This window comes from Balaenoptera physalus, assembly GCF_965194825.1.
Source record: "Balaenoptera physalus genome assembly, chromosome: 1".
Classification (NCBI taxonomy): Eukaryota; Metazoa; Chordata; class Mammalia; order Artiodactyla; family Balaenopteridae; genus Balaenoptera; species Balaenoptera physalus.
Window position 1 is genome coordinate 74,634,097 of NC_138882.1, and position 14,582 is coordinate 74,648,678.

The following is a 14,582-nucleotide window of genomic DNA, read 5'->3' on the forward strand; positions in this document are numbered from 1 at the left end:
CTGGTGAAGCTGAGCAGCGTTTGGGGCTTGGGTTCTGGAGCCACACGGCAGTGACACTTTGCCCAATTAACTAGATAACACATGATATCTAGCGCTCTCAGTGTTAGCCACGGTGAGTTGGCCTCTGAACACTGGATAGACGATTCCTATGCAGCCTGCCTTTCTTGCCCAGGATTGAGGCTGAGTGGGACTTGTCCGGGAAACATGCGCCTTCTGTGACCTGGGTCTAGGGTAAGTGCAATTCGCGGGTGAAGGGAAGTGCTCGGTGTGGGAGCAGCAGGGGGGGTTGTCGCGTTCTGTGCTCTGTCTTCCCGGTGTTTGAGCTTCTTTTTTTTTTTACTCTTGTTGGATTTTAAGTCTTGAGGAATAAAGAGAAATGAACTGATACTCCGGAGGCAGGGACTGGGTAAACTTTTGCAAACCACTTTAACTTATATTTATCTCAGTTCCCTTTTCTCTATTGTGGGGCAACACATTTTGCCCTGATTACCCTACAGGGATTTTTATGAATATCAAAGGAGATGTGGATTTGAAAAGTCACTGCTTAAGCACTTATGATGCTCTATGGCAATAATGTGGTATTATTAATATTATTATACCTAGGTGCTATATCATACACCTAGGTGATGTATATTATGCAACTATGTGATCATTGGTTCAGGTGTGTGTACTTTGTTGTTGAAAGGTTCTAGAGAAGTTCATTTCAACAATCATTCATTGCGCTAAACACTGGAGATTTAAAAAATGTTTAAGACTCAGTCCCTTCCCTGGGGAGTATCTAAGTGGAGTGAACAATTTCCCAAAACACCAAATATATAATTGAGAAGATATTTATGCAGCTTTCAGACAGAATGATCTAGATCACGTTTTTCTGAGTGTGTGTGTGTGTGTGTGTGTAATGCTACATTTTTGTAAGTATGATATCTGTTGGCTCGACCCCGAAGCAGGCCCTACCTTTGGAAGGCTCCTTCCTCTTTCTCCTCTCCTGACCCTGCTGCCTGACCTGGGTTCTGTCCCTGATCATTCCTGCCCAGATAGTGATTGATAACCAAATTATTAGCCTTTCAGATGCTTGCATTTTTACAGAGAATACTTTGATAATAAAAATTGCAAATGTTAGAGCTAGAACAGACCTTAAAGATCATCTTGTTTAATGATTTTTTAAAAAGCCATAAAGTCTTTCCTTCAAGTGAAAGTATGTTTAGAAGCCATTACATGTTAAATAAAAACAGGTCTGGTGAACTAGAGGTGGGAAATGTGAAGGCTTCTTACTCAACCTCGCCACCCCCTGCTATACACACTCTCTGAGCTCAAAAACCACTGCTCTAGTCTGTGGATGAGGAAACAGCTTCTCTAAATGAAGTCATCCAGTCAAGATCACACAGCAAGGAAGTGGCAGGTCCAGGCTCTGTACTTTTTTTGACAAAGACCCTCACTCAGTTAAAGAAATGCCACTCTAAGGAGACCACTCATTGGAAGAGGCGCGCCTGCCTGCAGCCTTCCTGTCTGGCCACGTATCTGCCTTGAGTGGAATAATTTGGGCTGAAAGCCGCTCAGAAATGTGGCTCCCAATGTTCTGTGATGGCTCCAGGGCATCTAGGATGCATTCAGTCCTTGGCTGAGAGTCTGCAAATGGAAGACAGGCCAGCCAAGTGTGTTTCTCTCCTGTTCTCAGGAGCAGCCGGCCGCCTGGTAAATCCCGGCTCTAAAGTGCTCACTTCAGCAGAGCCGCTTCTAATGGAACAAGACAGCTGGGGCCGCGGCACTGGGGACCATGCAGCTAATGGGTTTGAGCTCTGGTGACCACCTTCAATCTCATCTACCATTGCTCTGATCCCACGCAAACCCCAAGCCGGCAAAGAGGCTGATGGAGACGAGGGCATCAACCCACCTGTCCCAACCACTGCCTCCTAATGCCAGCCCAACTCAGGAAGAGGAGGGGTGTTGGAGAGAGGCTTCCAGGAAAGAGTGACCAGAAGCAAGTCGGCTCCTCTCGTGCACATTGCCAATGAAGTCGGGCAGGAAGCAGTCAGGGCAGGGGCGGTCTGGGGAGCTCCCGCCACACAAGACAGACAATGTGGGGAAGGAGGAATGATGACCTGAGATCCAGGAGCCCAGGGTTCCAGCTCCAACCTGTTGGATCTGGGAAGGCACCTAACCTGGTACCTGGGCAGGTGCAATAGTCTTGGTGTCTCTCTCCTTCAGTCTTTCCCCCTGCTGCTGCCTCATACTTTGAGGACGTTTTGTCTCTGCTGGAAACCTCATGACTCCTCATTGCCTCTCAGATTAGATCCACTCTCTTTAGCCGGGCAATCAAGTCTCGGGCTCTGTCACAGCCCGCCTCCCAGCCTTGTCTCCCATCCATCCACCGGACACAAATACCTGGGCTTCCCTTCAGGCCTTTGTTGTCAAAACCTTTTGTCCATCACTGGCCCATCCAAATCCTACCCAATTTTTAATTTTTAACGTCTTTATTGGAGTATAATTGCTTTACAACGGTGTGTTAGTTTCTGCTTTATAACAAAGTGAATCAGCTATACATATACATATATCCGCATATCCCCTCCCTCTTGCCTCTCCCTCCCTCCCTCCCCATCCCACCCTGCTAGGTGGTCACAAAGCACCGAGCTGATCTCCCTGTGCTCCCTGTTTTTTAAAGCTGTCAAGTCCCAGATCAAATGCTCCTTCCTTCAGGACATCTTCCCTAATCTCACTTGCTTTCCTAAATTATCCCAACTGGCTTTTAATCTCATGGATGGCCAGTTTCTTGGGTTAGTGCCTGTGTCTTCTTGCTTTTTGTATCCCAAGATTTCTGAATGAACTTAAGAATAAACCACTTTACAGCTCAATTTCCTCATCTGAAAAATAGGAAAACCTCATAGGGTTGTGGTAAGGATTAAAATAGTTAATTAGCGCTGAGCAAACTTTCCTTGGACAGTAGCACTAACAGTAGCAAGAACAATAATTACTGTTCTGTGATTGTTGTGGGCTGGAGGTGGTGGATCTGGTCCTGTTGGAGATGGGAGTGGGAGAGGAAGGTGGGTGAGGGCCTCCTGAGCCCGAGGTGATGGTGTCCTCCTCCTTATTCCCATGACCTTTCTTATTCATCTGAGGATTTGCAGACAAAGTCATGGTTAGGTAGAGGGCTCTTTTTTGGGGGGTCATCTCTTCTAAAATACATCCCTTTCATGGGGTGGATCTAAGTGCTAATAACTATTTCCTTGAGGCACTCAGAATTCCTAGCACACAGTGGCCCTCAGGCCACTTTTGGATGTGGGGCTCTGGAATTAATTTTTTCCAAAGCTCCCAGGTGTACCTCTGGGGTTGAGTACCACTATATTACACCAAAACAAAACAAAATACTGAACATAAGACCTAGATGTCTTGCCTTAGCCTTGTATAAAAAGGAGGGGGCTTCCCTGGTGGCGCAGTGGTTGAGAATCTGCCTGCCGGTGCAGGGGACACGGGCTCGAGCCCTGGTCTGGGAGGATCCCACATGCCGCGGTGCGACTGGGCCCGTGAGCCACAACTACTGAGCCTGCGCGTCTGGAGCCTGTGCTCCGCAACAAGAGAGGCCGCGAAAATGAGAGGCCCGCGCACCGCGATGAAGAGTGGCCCCCGCTTGCCGCAACTAGAGAAAGCCCTCGCACAGAGACGAAGACCCAACACAGCCATAAATAAATAAATAAATAAAATTAAAAAAAAAAAAAAAAGACTAACGTATAACATGGCTAGAAAAAAAAAAAAAAAAAAGGAGGGAGCAGGAGGAGGAAGAAGGAGAAGGAGGAAGAGGAGAGAGAATTCTCCCACCATGTATGTGTTTTCATCCCTCATATGAATTAATTTTTAAGAATTCCTGGTGACTTTGATTTCAAAGCAAGGCCCTGAAAGCTGTCTTTTCTTTTTTGCATCCCTTGCAGCATTTAACCCAGAGCCTTTGCCCACTTCCTGTGCTCAATAAATATTTGCTTAGTGAATTGAAAAGCTAGTAAATTTAGAAGGAACCTAACTCAGGCTCTGTTGTATTTTAGGTTTTATTGATCATTCCTTCTGTCCCAAAGGCCTTGAATAGAGAAGAAAATCCTACCTTTGGTTCAGTTTGGGAATTACAGTCACTTCAGTTAGGCAAAAGTCACATAGACCATGCGGAAGTCAGCGGACCTTCCCTTAAACCCCCAGATATTCACCAGGTGCCTCTACCAGGCACTTAACTCACATTTACTCAGCACCACCTTTGTTTGAACTTACTTGGAAGTGTTCTTTATTTTGGGGCACGTTCTGACTTCTCAGTGAGATTGTGATCATTTTTGAGGAATGAAAGACAGACCTCCGTTTCATATCTCCCTTCACAGTGCCTAGAATGTTGACCTGTACCCATGGGTACAGAAACACTGCTGATTGGACGACTGGCTTGTATTTATTTAACTTTTCTTTGATGAATACAAAACACACAAGTAGAGGCAGCTTCTCAGGTGGCGGTGAGGAGTTAATGTTAACTTGTGATAAGGGGTGAAGAAAGGGATACATACACATTCCTTTATTCAGCCACTCAGTTCTACCAACTCCCTACCACATTCTGGGTTCACGTCAGGCACCCGGAAGTCAAGGCAGATGGTCTCTGGCTCTAAAGATTTTATATTTTCATGGGAAGATATTTGTTCCTTACAGACAAGTTCAAAAACATGATCTGGGACTTTTAACCTAATTTTTGGTGCTATTGCAATGATTTGGGCATTTGGCTTACCGTCCTCAGTAGGCTCGTTGAGATGCCCACTACACTTATTGTCTCTTCCATTTTACTGTGAACGTCTTAAGAGTGTGCATTTTATTTACCTTTGTATCCCAGAGCCTGGCACAGTGCCTGACATAGTGAGTGCTTGTGAAGGACTGTTGATTCACTAAATGGATGGATTTGCATATTTTGCTTGGTTCTCTCCGAGTCTAAGTCTTTTGCCTGAGGGCCGTAGCTCCCCTTGGAGTACTGCTGAATAAGCAGGATGTAGTTAATAAAAAATTAAAAAATACACAGAGGACTTGTCCTAAGTGTGCTGTTCAGCGTGGATTTCTAGCTCAAATAAAACATGAGTAAAATGAGTAAAAGCTGAGAGCTCTGATGTAGATGTGTTGTGATTTTCGGTTTAGGTTTTGGCATTTAGAAATGACTTAGTTCCTCTATGCTACTCTTTTTCTCCCTTAAATTCACATCCCTCATAGGCAATTTTAGATACTCTGTACTTGGAAACTACTTCTTGAAATAGAACCACTTTTTTTCCCTCAAGGATGGCCTTATTGCTTTCTGCCTCAGGGACTGGGTTTACCCTGGCTCTGTGTTTTATTGTACTTTTTTCTCTTGCAGCTAAATGTGGTCAACAGTGTCAGCATTTCAGAGGACATCAAACCCTTACCAGGGCTTCCTGGCATTGGAAACATGAACTACCCATCCACTAGCCCTGGATCTCTGGTTAAACACATCTGTGCCATCTGTGGGGACAGATCCTCAGGTATGTACAGAAGCAGACACTCCTCCCAAGTGCCCCATGCAATGGGGATACCAGAGAAGACACCTCTTCCATTGCCCACTTGGCTCCTTTGTACCCAACGAGAGAAAAGGGGTCTTTGGGGATGGTTCAGCTTGGGGCCCAGGCTGTAAATTTCTGTCACCACAGCCTTAATGAATTTAAAGCATAATTTCATGTGGTGAGATTAGATTTATAGAAAACATTTCAGAAGCCCTTCCCTGGAGTTACTGTGTTGCGTGTGTATCTGGGATAGAGAAGCTGTTGTAATGAGCAAGTATCTCAAGCTAGAGTCTCTTTAATTTTTAAAAAAATATTTTTTATAATTCTAAAAATAATACCCCAACATAGGAAATGTGGGAGAACTAGAAAAGTACCAGTGAAAACAAAGAGTTATCTATGGTGTTCCCAACAAAATAAACCCTTTGATATTTTAGCGAATTTCCTTCTACAACATTCTAGGTTTTTAACATGTTTCCATAGGTGGAAATAAGTGTGTTTTCACTGATTTTATCTTCTTTGATCCTCTTCCATTTTTGCCCAAATTATTTCTTTCCTGACTTGTTTCCCTACCTCTCCATCATTCCCGCCTCACCACTCCCCATCTCAACAATTTTGATGACATTTGAATCTCTGATTTGATGAATGAGGAAGATTCTTTTCTATAGTTGTCTATGATGGCTGACAATATTTTCTCATTTTTTTATTGTCACCAAAGTCACTGCAAAATGTCACTCCACTGAAAGTTCCAGGTGCCTGGAACTTAGCCACACGGCTGATGTTTGCTTGTTCTCAAAAAGTTGTTTCCAAATCATGCAGACTTGACCATTGCCATAGCAATGGAATTCCAGCCATCCTGATAGAGAGTTTTTTCTGCTATGGTTTAATTGAAAGTTGGGCAGTTCTTTCGTATATGGAAGAACCACGGGAATGACAAATTGGTCCCATGTTTCTTAAAGACAAACACTTCAGAGCTGAGAGCATTAGGTTCTTCGAGCCCAAGATAAAATCCCATATTTATTATTGCTATGAGTTCAGGAAATTAGTATAGTCAACTGATTAGGCACAGACCAACTTCATCAAGCAGGCTATCTCTAGCCACCATTGCATCTTAGAGTGGCTTCCTCTGAAATGTAAGCTCCTGGGATGCAGATATTTACATTGGCTAGTTCTTAGGGACTTCAAGTTCACTTCGATATCAGCCTAAATACAACCAAATTAGAAAGTCATGTCAGGTCTATAACTAAACAATATCACATGTCATATACTCAAGAATCAGACATAAATATGTTTTGAATGATCTGTTTCATTATATTTTTCAAGTTCCACAATTCCAGTCCATTGAGCATAGCTGCATGGTGTGTAGTACTGGGAAGACTTCTACTTAGAAAGAGTATGGTGATTGACTCTTGATGCCTATGTGGGCATGGGTATGGTGGCTCTCCTGACCAAATTAGCCATCTCTGTCTGAAGTCATGGAAAACTTGATGTGTGGAACAGGTAATAAGGGCAATGAAACATGTAACAGATTATTCTGGATCAAGCAAAACTACCTTCCATCAGATCTTTATGTCACATCTCAAGATTATATGTCATATTATGCCATAAAGATCATATACCTATTTATTCCTCCAATAGGCAGTAGTATTTAAAAAATTTATAACTCAGGTTCTTGTTCATAGTTTATGATAGAGGATAATACTTTTAAGTGAGATTCCTAAGTCCTTGGGCTTCAATTATGGGGAAATATGTGTGAAGCTGAGGTTCTTTTCCTGCTAGGTAATACGTAATAAGCATAAATATTTTTATTTCTTATGTATACTAATGTCTTAAATGAAGGCAGAACATTTTGCTTAACTAAACATGAGTTGCCCTATTAAATAAATGTAAGCAAAATCTTAGGTCAGGACTTTTCTAATAATGCTCTCTGGAATTAGTGATTCCAGAGAATCGCTTCCAGAGGGTAGACACGAGGAAGGGCATATTTACTCTGTCTTGGTTTGGTTCCTGTCATCAAGCCTGCCTTCCCTGCTTTGCTTTCTGTCCCATTGCCTAGGTGATGTGCCAGTTTCCCTAGGCAAGAGCCAAGGGGTTCTTTTGCATGAAAGACCCAAATAAACACAAGAATAACTTATGGAATGTCCTTTTCTTGTGACCAGGAAAGCACTACGGTGTGTACAGTTGTGAAGGCTGCAAAGGGTTCTTCAAGAGAACCATAAGGAAAGACCTCATCTACACGTGTCGGGATAATAAAGACTGCCTCATTGACAAGCGTCAGCGCAACCGCTGCCAGTACTGTCGCTATCAGAAGTGCCTTGTCATGGGCATGAAGAGGGAAGGTGAGGTTCCCCACTACCCCTCCCTCCACTCGGGGGAGAGCAGTTTGCATATAAATAATGGAAACAAGTGCAGGACATAGGAAAGAGTCCTGCTAGGCTGGACTATGTGGAAGAGGTTTGAAGCGGAGGGGGGAATGACTTTGGGTACCATGATTTCTCGAGTATTTCAGTTGAATGTTTCCTGCCCTGATAAATGTGTACCCCCGAGCAAAGAGAGCAAGAGCCTCTTCTTCTTCCATGTTCACCTATCCTCTCCTGGACCTCAGATGATGGTCCAAACTGGACCCTCTCCCTTGCTCTTCCAATAGCCAGGCAGCATCAGAGCTGAGGTCTCGGGGTCGTTGTGTGCTGCCCTGTAATGGAACATCAGACTGACCTTCTGGGCAGAGCTGACTTCTCCCCTCTAATCCTCACTCTGGGGAAGCCTGCTGGTTTGATTAATCTCTCTGGGCTTTTATAACCTTGGTCTGCTACAAATCCTCTGAGATTGGTGTATTCCAAAGTCTTTGGGGATTATTGGCATTACCAATTAATCAGACTTCGCATTCTCATTCAGAGAGATCATCATCGTGCGTTTTTAAATGTTACATCTTTCAAACTTACAGTGTGGGTTAGCTGGGTTTTTGTAGAAAAAAAAATCTGAAAGTGCTTTTTGTTTATGTACAGATCAAAAAGTCTTTCCGTTAAGTAATACAAATAACTTGAATTGGGCAGTTAATTAGCTAGTGAACTCAAGCAAGTACAGGGTGTAAATGGTGAATCTTAATAGATTTCAGAGTAAGGAGGTCCTGCCTCTCTCTCTAGGAAATAGGAACAAGGAGTTTAGTCCCTCCCAGGTGGCTTCTTATTCTTGAAGAACTTCTTTTCTGTGAGGAGGGGGGAGGCTGGCTGAAAGGACAAATGAAGAAAAAGTTTGAGCCCCTTCTAAGAGAAAATGCTACCAAGAAGGAAAAAAAATGATATTCCTAGCATGTTTGAGACGGAGGTGGCCCTTGAGAATAACTTAATAACCCTAACCATTCTACAGCCAAGGAAACAGGCTTGGACCGATGGAGTGAGTTTTCCAAGGTCCCCAAGGTAGGTGATGAACAGAGACTAGGACCTCTTACTCTCAGGTCAGAATCTCAAATTGACAGACCCCCAAATCTGCCCTCCCAACCTGTTCATCACACGGTCCTCCCAATTTTAGGAAATAGCCATTTTTCAGTTGCTCGGACCAAAAGCCATTGGACACCTCTTTTTCTTTCATACACCGCATTCAATGGGTGAGGAAATCTTGTCTCTTTCTCAAAAGATGTTCAGAATCTTTCCATGTCTCACTATTTTTACTGTTATCACCAAGCCACCATTCTTTTTTGTAATAATACAAATAGCCTCCTAAGAAGTTTCTTTGCTTCCATCTTTATCTTCCTCCGGTCTCTCCTTATCAAAGCAACCTGAGTGAGGCCTTGAACAAGTGGGTCAGGTGAAGCCTTTCCTTCACCAAAACCCTCTGATGCCTTCCCTTCTTACTCAGAAAAAAAGGCAAAATTCTGGTCATGACTTCAAGGTCATACATAGTCTGGCTGCCCCGTGTCTCTCTGCTCCAGCCTTCCCAGTCTCTTTGCTGGGCCGTCAGGGGTGCTTCCACCCTAGGGCCTTTGCACTTACTGTTCTGTCTGCTTGGACTGCCCTCTTCCCAGGTACCTGCATGACTCACTTCTCCTCCTTCGTACCTTTACTTGATTGTCAACTTCTTGTTAAAGCTTTGCCTGACTACACTGTCTCAGATTGCCCCAAACACCCTCATACTTCCCAGTCTCTTTCCCACAGCACTTACCACTATCGAACATACTTTAAAATTTTGTCTGCTGTCTGTCTCCAAGAACGCAGGGATATTTTTCCTGCCTTTCCCCCCCACCCCCCACTGCTATATCACCAGTGACTAGCACATAGTAGACATTTAAGAAAAAATTGTTGAGAGAATGGATGAGTGATTTAAACTAAATATTGGAATCATAAGTTTTAGTAATGCAGGAGCTTCTAAAAATGATTCATTCACTCAGTCATTCATTCATCAAGTATGACTTGAGTGACTACTTCATGCTTGTGTCATACTTGCTGTAGAGGGGTCAACAATTTTCTAGACTGGAGCATGTGATGTGAAAAATCAGCTGGTCGAGACTGTCTTCTCCTCACTGGGATAGAATTGATACTCTTTGTAGCTTCCACCACCGTGATAGTCAAAACAAAATTAATGCCCCCAAAGTGTGTCTCTCATCAGCATAGAGCATGATTGCTGCAGATTGCAAATCACCTATACTTGATTCTCCTGCCTCACAGTCTAATTCTGACTCTCAAAGCTCAACCTGAATATTTCTGGCTCAATTAGGGTCAGAGTGGTTCACAGAGCAAATGATGGGAAGCGTGGTTCTTTAAGTCAAACAGGGACATGTGGATTGTAAGAGCCTGGGCAGTCCTTCTTTTAAACCTAGTATTATGATTCTTTCATAGCAAATTGGGTCCAGTTTTGGTTCCTGCATTAAAAAAATAATAATAATGTGGAGCAACAGGAGTGATGAAAAGCTGAGTAATAAAGATTAGGAGGGGAAAAGGGGCTCTCTGAGAAATTGCTAAAGGAATTGATACTATTTACCCTGACAAAGAGAAGGCAAAGAAGCGAATCAATTCCTCATCTCACTATATGGAGGGTCACTTTAAACATGTTACTGGGCAGCCTTTCCTTTGCCACTATCATTTCTGGCCTTCATTTACAGAATTTGGGGCTCAGTTCAGACACTTTCTTGAGGACAAGAATAATAAAATCCTGGAACAGATAACTGAGTGATACTATGGAATTTACATTCCTAGAGAGTTGGACAGACAGACAGACAGAGATGAAATTGGGGTGGGCTCAGAATTCACCTGCCTAAAGCCAGGGTACATAATGGCGAAGCTGGAGTGGACATTTGCTCTTGTCTGATGTAACACATTCATTTCCTGAAAGAAGAAGCAGAGGTTCTGAGAGGCTAGGGTCTTGCCTAAGCTTACATGGCAAGCTAATGGCAGAGCTGGTGTAGGACTGGGACGCTCTGACTTCCAGGCCACCAAACAATCCTCAAGGGTTCTGGAGAAGTCTATTTCCATAATTTTTGGTCATATAATGAGGTTTGGGTAGTAAGAGAATGGATTATTTTTGAGGCAATTTGTGGTCAGCACTTGACATTCCTGTGGGTCTATTAATCCAACCAGCCCAGAGCCTTGGAGTCAGGGGTAAGCTCAGGAGGCAGCCAGCCTGGGTCTACATGCTGGCTTCACCACTTCTAGCTCTGTGACCTCAGGCAGGTTACCTAACTTCTCTGTGGCTCATAGCATTTCAGAGGGCTCTTGTGGGGGTTAAATGAAATATAATTACGAAAAGTGTTGAGCATAATTCTGACACAGAAAAAGGGCTCCATAAATTTTGGCTCTTTTAATACATCGCAATAGATGTGTGTTGGGCTAACGGAAAATCCTGTTTTAGGCCCCACTGGCCCCTCAATGTACCCTGATGTACTGAGTAGCAGTAGCTCAAAATGCGCTGTAGAAGATTTCTTTCAACAACAGATACATGACTCCTCATTGATGACAGTAAGATTTATGGCACAAAAAGGAGAATTGAATAGCAAAGGATCACTCAGTTAATTGCAAAATTGGAATAAGAATCTAATTCCCTGAAGACAAGGTTATTTTCTTTGGAGCTTGAAGGTTATTTTCCTTGAGTGTTACAAGTCTGTAGAAGAAATCAATTGAGGGCCACAAGAGGAACTTGGTTTGCTTTCGTCCATCTTTTCAAATCAAGACAAATAGAAGCCCATTAATCTACCTTTAAAAAAAATTAATACAAGAAGCATTCAACTTTAACCAGCAAATCCAACTGATGATAAAAACACATATGAGAGTTTCTGTATGTTGTCAGTGAATGAAGGCTAACAGAATGGACAGAAAGAAAGGATGAGGGGAAAAGAGAAACAGGGAGAAGGAGGAAGAGGTCAAAAGCGGGGTTAGAGAGAGGACCAGAGCCGACCCCGAGAGTGGAAAGAGAGGCCAAGGGGAGGGGAAATGCTACTTCTCAAAAAACTTTTAAATAATTGTTTTGTTTAATCTTCATAAAACAATCTCAGGTAAGTACTATAATCCCCACTGTACATGTAAGGAAACTGAGGCTTTATAAACTGAGTACCATGTCCGATGTTACTAGCTAGGAAGTGGTCGGGCCCATTTTGAAAAAGATTTCTTTGACTCCAAGGTACATGATTTTTGCTCTTCTCCTATTTTGTCCTCTCTGCTCTCTTTCTCATCCATTTCTTCTTTTTCTTACTCTCCTGCTTTAATCTCTCTTTCCTTTCTTCCTTTACGCCTTCCTTCCTACCCTCCCTCCCTCTCAACCCCTGAATATCATTCTCATCTTGAGGTTTCTTGGTGTGTCTCTATTAGAGACGGTGATGTATCAGCCGTATTTGTGCTGTCAGACCCTTCTCTGACCTACTTTGAGAGATCAATAATATCACTTGCGTGACAAACTAGATGTCCAGCATCGGTCCCAGTTCATTCCGCAGCCTTGTGGCTCAGAGAGTAAGAGGTGCCTTGGAAAGTGGACAAAGGGGAGGAAAGGAGAGGAGATGAGAGGTAGAAATTGCTCATGGAGTAGCTGTCACTGAGGTCCCTCTTGGCCACTGCTTAGAGTATAATTTTCTTGATTCTCGGGATTTAGAAAATGTGTGCCAATATTGAATTCTGCTTATTGCTACTGGGAATAAGAAGATGGAAACTGAAGCTTTCGAGAGGATGGAAACTAACCCCATAGAGACTGTTCTCCCAGTGAAGAGCACAGAATTGGGAAAGGGGTCTGCCTGACATTCTAATGTACAGACCCAGAGGGTTCTTTGATGAAAACCCTAAGCTTGGGGAATCTGAGAAAATTCCAGCCTCCGCCTTTGCCTGTGTACCCTTCCCCACCCCCCAAATCAGCTGCTGATTCTGAAATGTCATCTAGGTGACATTACTCCACCCTTTCGCTTACTAAATACCCACATGGCTCCCTGAAGATCTTCCCTGACAAGTCAGATCAGGTGATGCCGTGTTCAGGCCGGTGCACTAGGGGCAGACCTAATGGGACGTGAATGCCAAGGATGATGCACAGGATGTGACAGAGGGAGTTTTTAGAGTAATGTGCTTGTTACTTAACTATTGCATGCTCACAGTTTATTAGAGGTAGCAGGTGGAAGAAGGATAAGGGAGACAGCATGCAAGGAGACAGTGGTTCATTAAAAGAAAGGGCAGAATTGGAGGTTATTAAAGCTTAAAAGGCGCATTTCTTAGAGTGGTCCCCATAATGAACTGGAAAGACTACGGACTGAAAAAAACCCATAGTTTGGCACAGGCATGAGAAAACAGCTGAGCTCTGCTTTCTTGGTTTCATCTGTTAACATGACAGCATCTCTGATTCATTACCACCATGATGCCCATTTTACAGAGGAGGAAACTGAGGCTTAGGGCTGTAATTAACTTTCCCACAGTTGTCCTGGGCATATGGTAACGTCTGCACGTCCTTGTCCCTGCCAGCTGTGCAAGAAGAAAGGCAGAGAAGCCGGGAGCGGGCTGAGAGTGAGGCAGAATGTGCCAGTAGTGGCCATGAAGATATGCCCGTGGAGAGGATTCTGGAGGCTGAACTTGCTGTTGAACCAAAGACAGAATCCTACGGTGACATGAACATGGAGAATTCGGTAGGTGGTCTTAGATCTCCATCCATCTCCCATTTCTTGGAGGGGGCTGGAGGTGAGGAAGGAGTATGTTTGAGTCCTAGAACCTGTCCTTTCAGAGTACCTTGTTCCTTTTTTAGACAAATGACCCCGTCACCAACATATGCCATGCTGCTGACAAGCAGCTCTTTACTCTCGTTGAATGGGCCAAGCGTATTCCCCACTTCTCTGACCTCACCTTGGAGGACCAGGTCATTCTGCTCCGGGCAGGTAAGCGATAGCAGGGCTCCTTTCTTCTTGGGTTGCCATTTTGAAATTACCCTTGGGATCCTAAAACAAGTGACCTGATGGAGCTGTAACCCATCCAAGCTGTGCACCTTGTTGAGACAGGATAACCCTATGCGAGGTTGTTCTTTTTTATATTATTGGTAAGCTCTGAAATTTGGATGGCCCTCCCCCAAAACTTTCATTTCCAAATGAAACACTGTTTGTTAATGGAGGAGTAAGACTCTTTTTCTTTTTTTAATATTTAAATTTTCTCTTTTATACTTAAAGAAATTTTTATTAGTTTCTACATGCATTTTATTATCAGAGAAAAATAACTTTTTAAACACACGCATAATTAAAAAAACAAGGCAGGTTTACAAGAAGGTGAGAATTTTCTATTTAATGAGATTTTTCTGTCCATTCGTCCTCTTAAACTGCTTCCTAGAATCCTTTTAGTGACCAAGAAAGGCTCTTTTTCCATGCAACTTTTATGCAGCCTTTATAATTTGCATTTAATTTTCAAAGACAGTTAAACAATTGTTATTCAAGACAATCTGAAGGTGTGCCTCATTACTGTTATGAAATTAGAAAATAGAGATATTCCCATTTCACAGGTGAAATAGGGGAAGCCAAAGATTTTTGCTCAGGCTTTTACTAGATGGATTCCAGGGTCCCTTCCTATTTTAAGATTCTACATGCTGTAATCTCTCTAGCCTCCCATTTCTGGGACACTGTGCAGT

General features: G+C 43.3%; 1 protein-coding gene across 2 annotated transcripts in view; it reads left to right on the forward strand.

The window, feature by feature from the left end:
• The window catches only part of RXRG (retinoid X receptor gamma), a 44,146-nt gene that overhangs the window by 19,414 nt on the left and 10,150 nt on the right, over nt 1-14,582 (forward strand). The window contains exons 1-5 of one of the 2 annotated variants that reach the window (XM_082473598.1): nt 1-231; nt 5,357-5,501; nt 7,676-7,855; nt 13,439-13,599; nt 13,716-13,845. In XM_082473598.1, coding sequence (XP_082329724.1) covers nt 5,429-5,501; nt 7,676-7,855; nt 13,439-13,599; nt 13,716-13,845 — 544 coding nt within the window. In that variant the 5' untranslated portion in view covers nt 1-231; nt 5,357-5,428. The remainder of the gene's footprint in view (nt 232-5,356; nt 5,502-7,675; nt 7,856-13,438; nt 13,600-13,715; nt 13,846-14,582) is intronic. The other variant, XM_082473597.1, reaches the window with a different exon arrangement.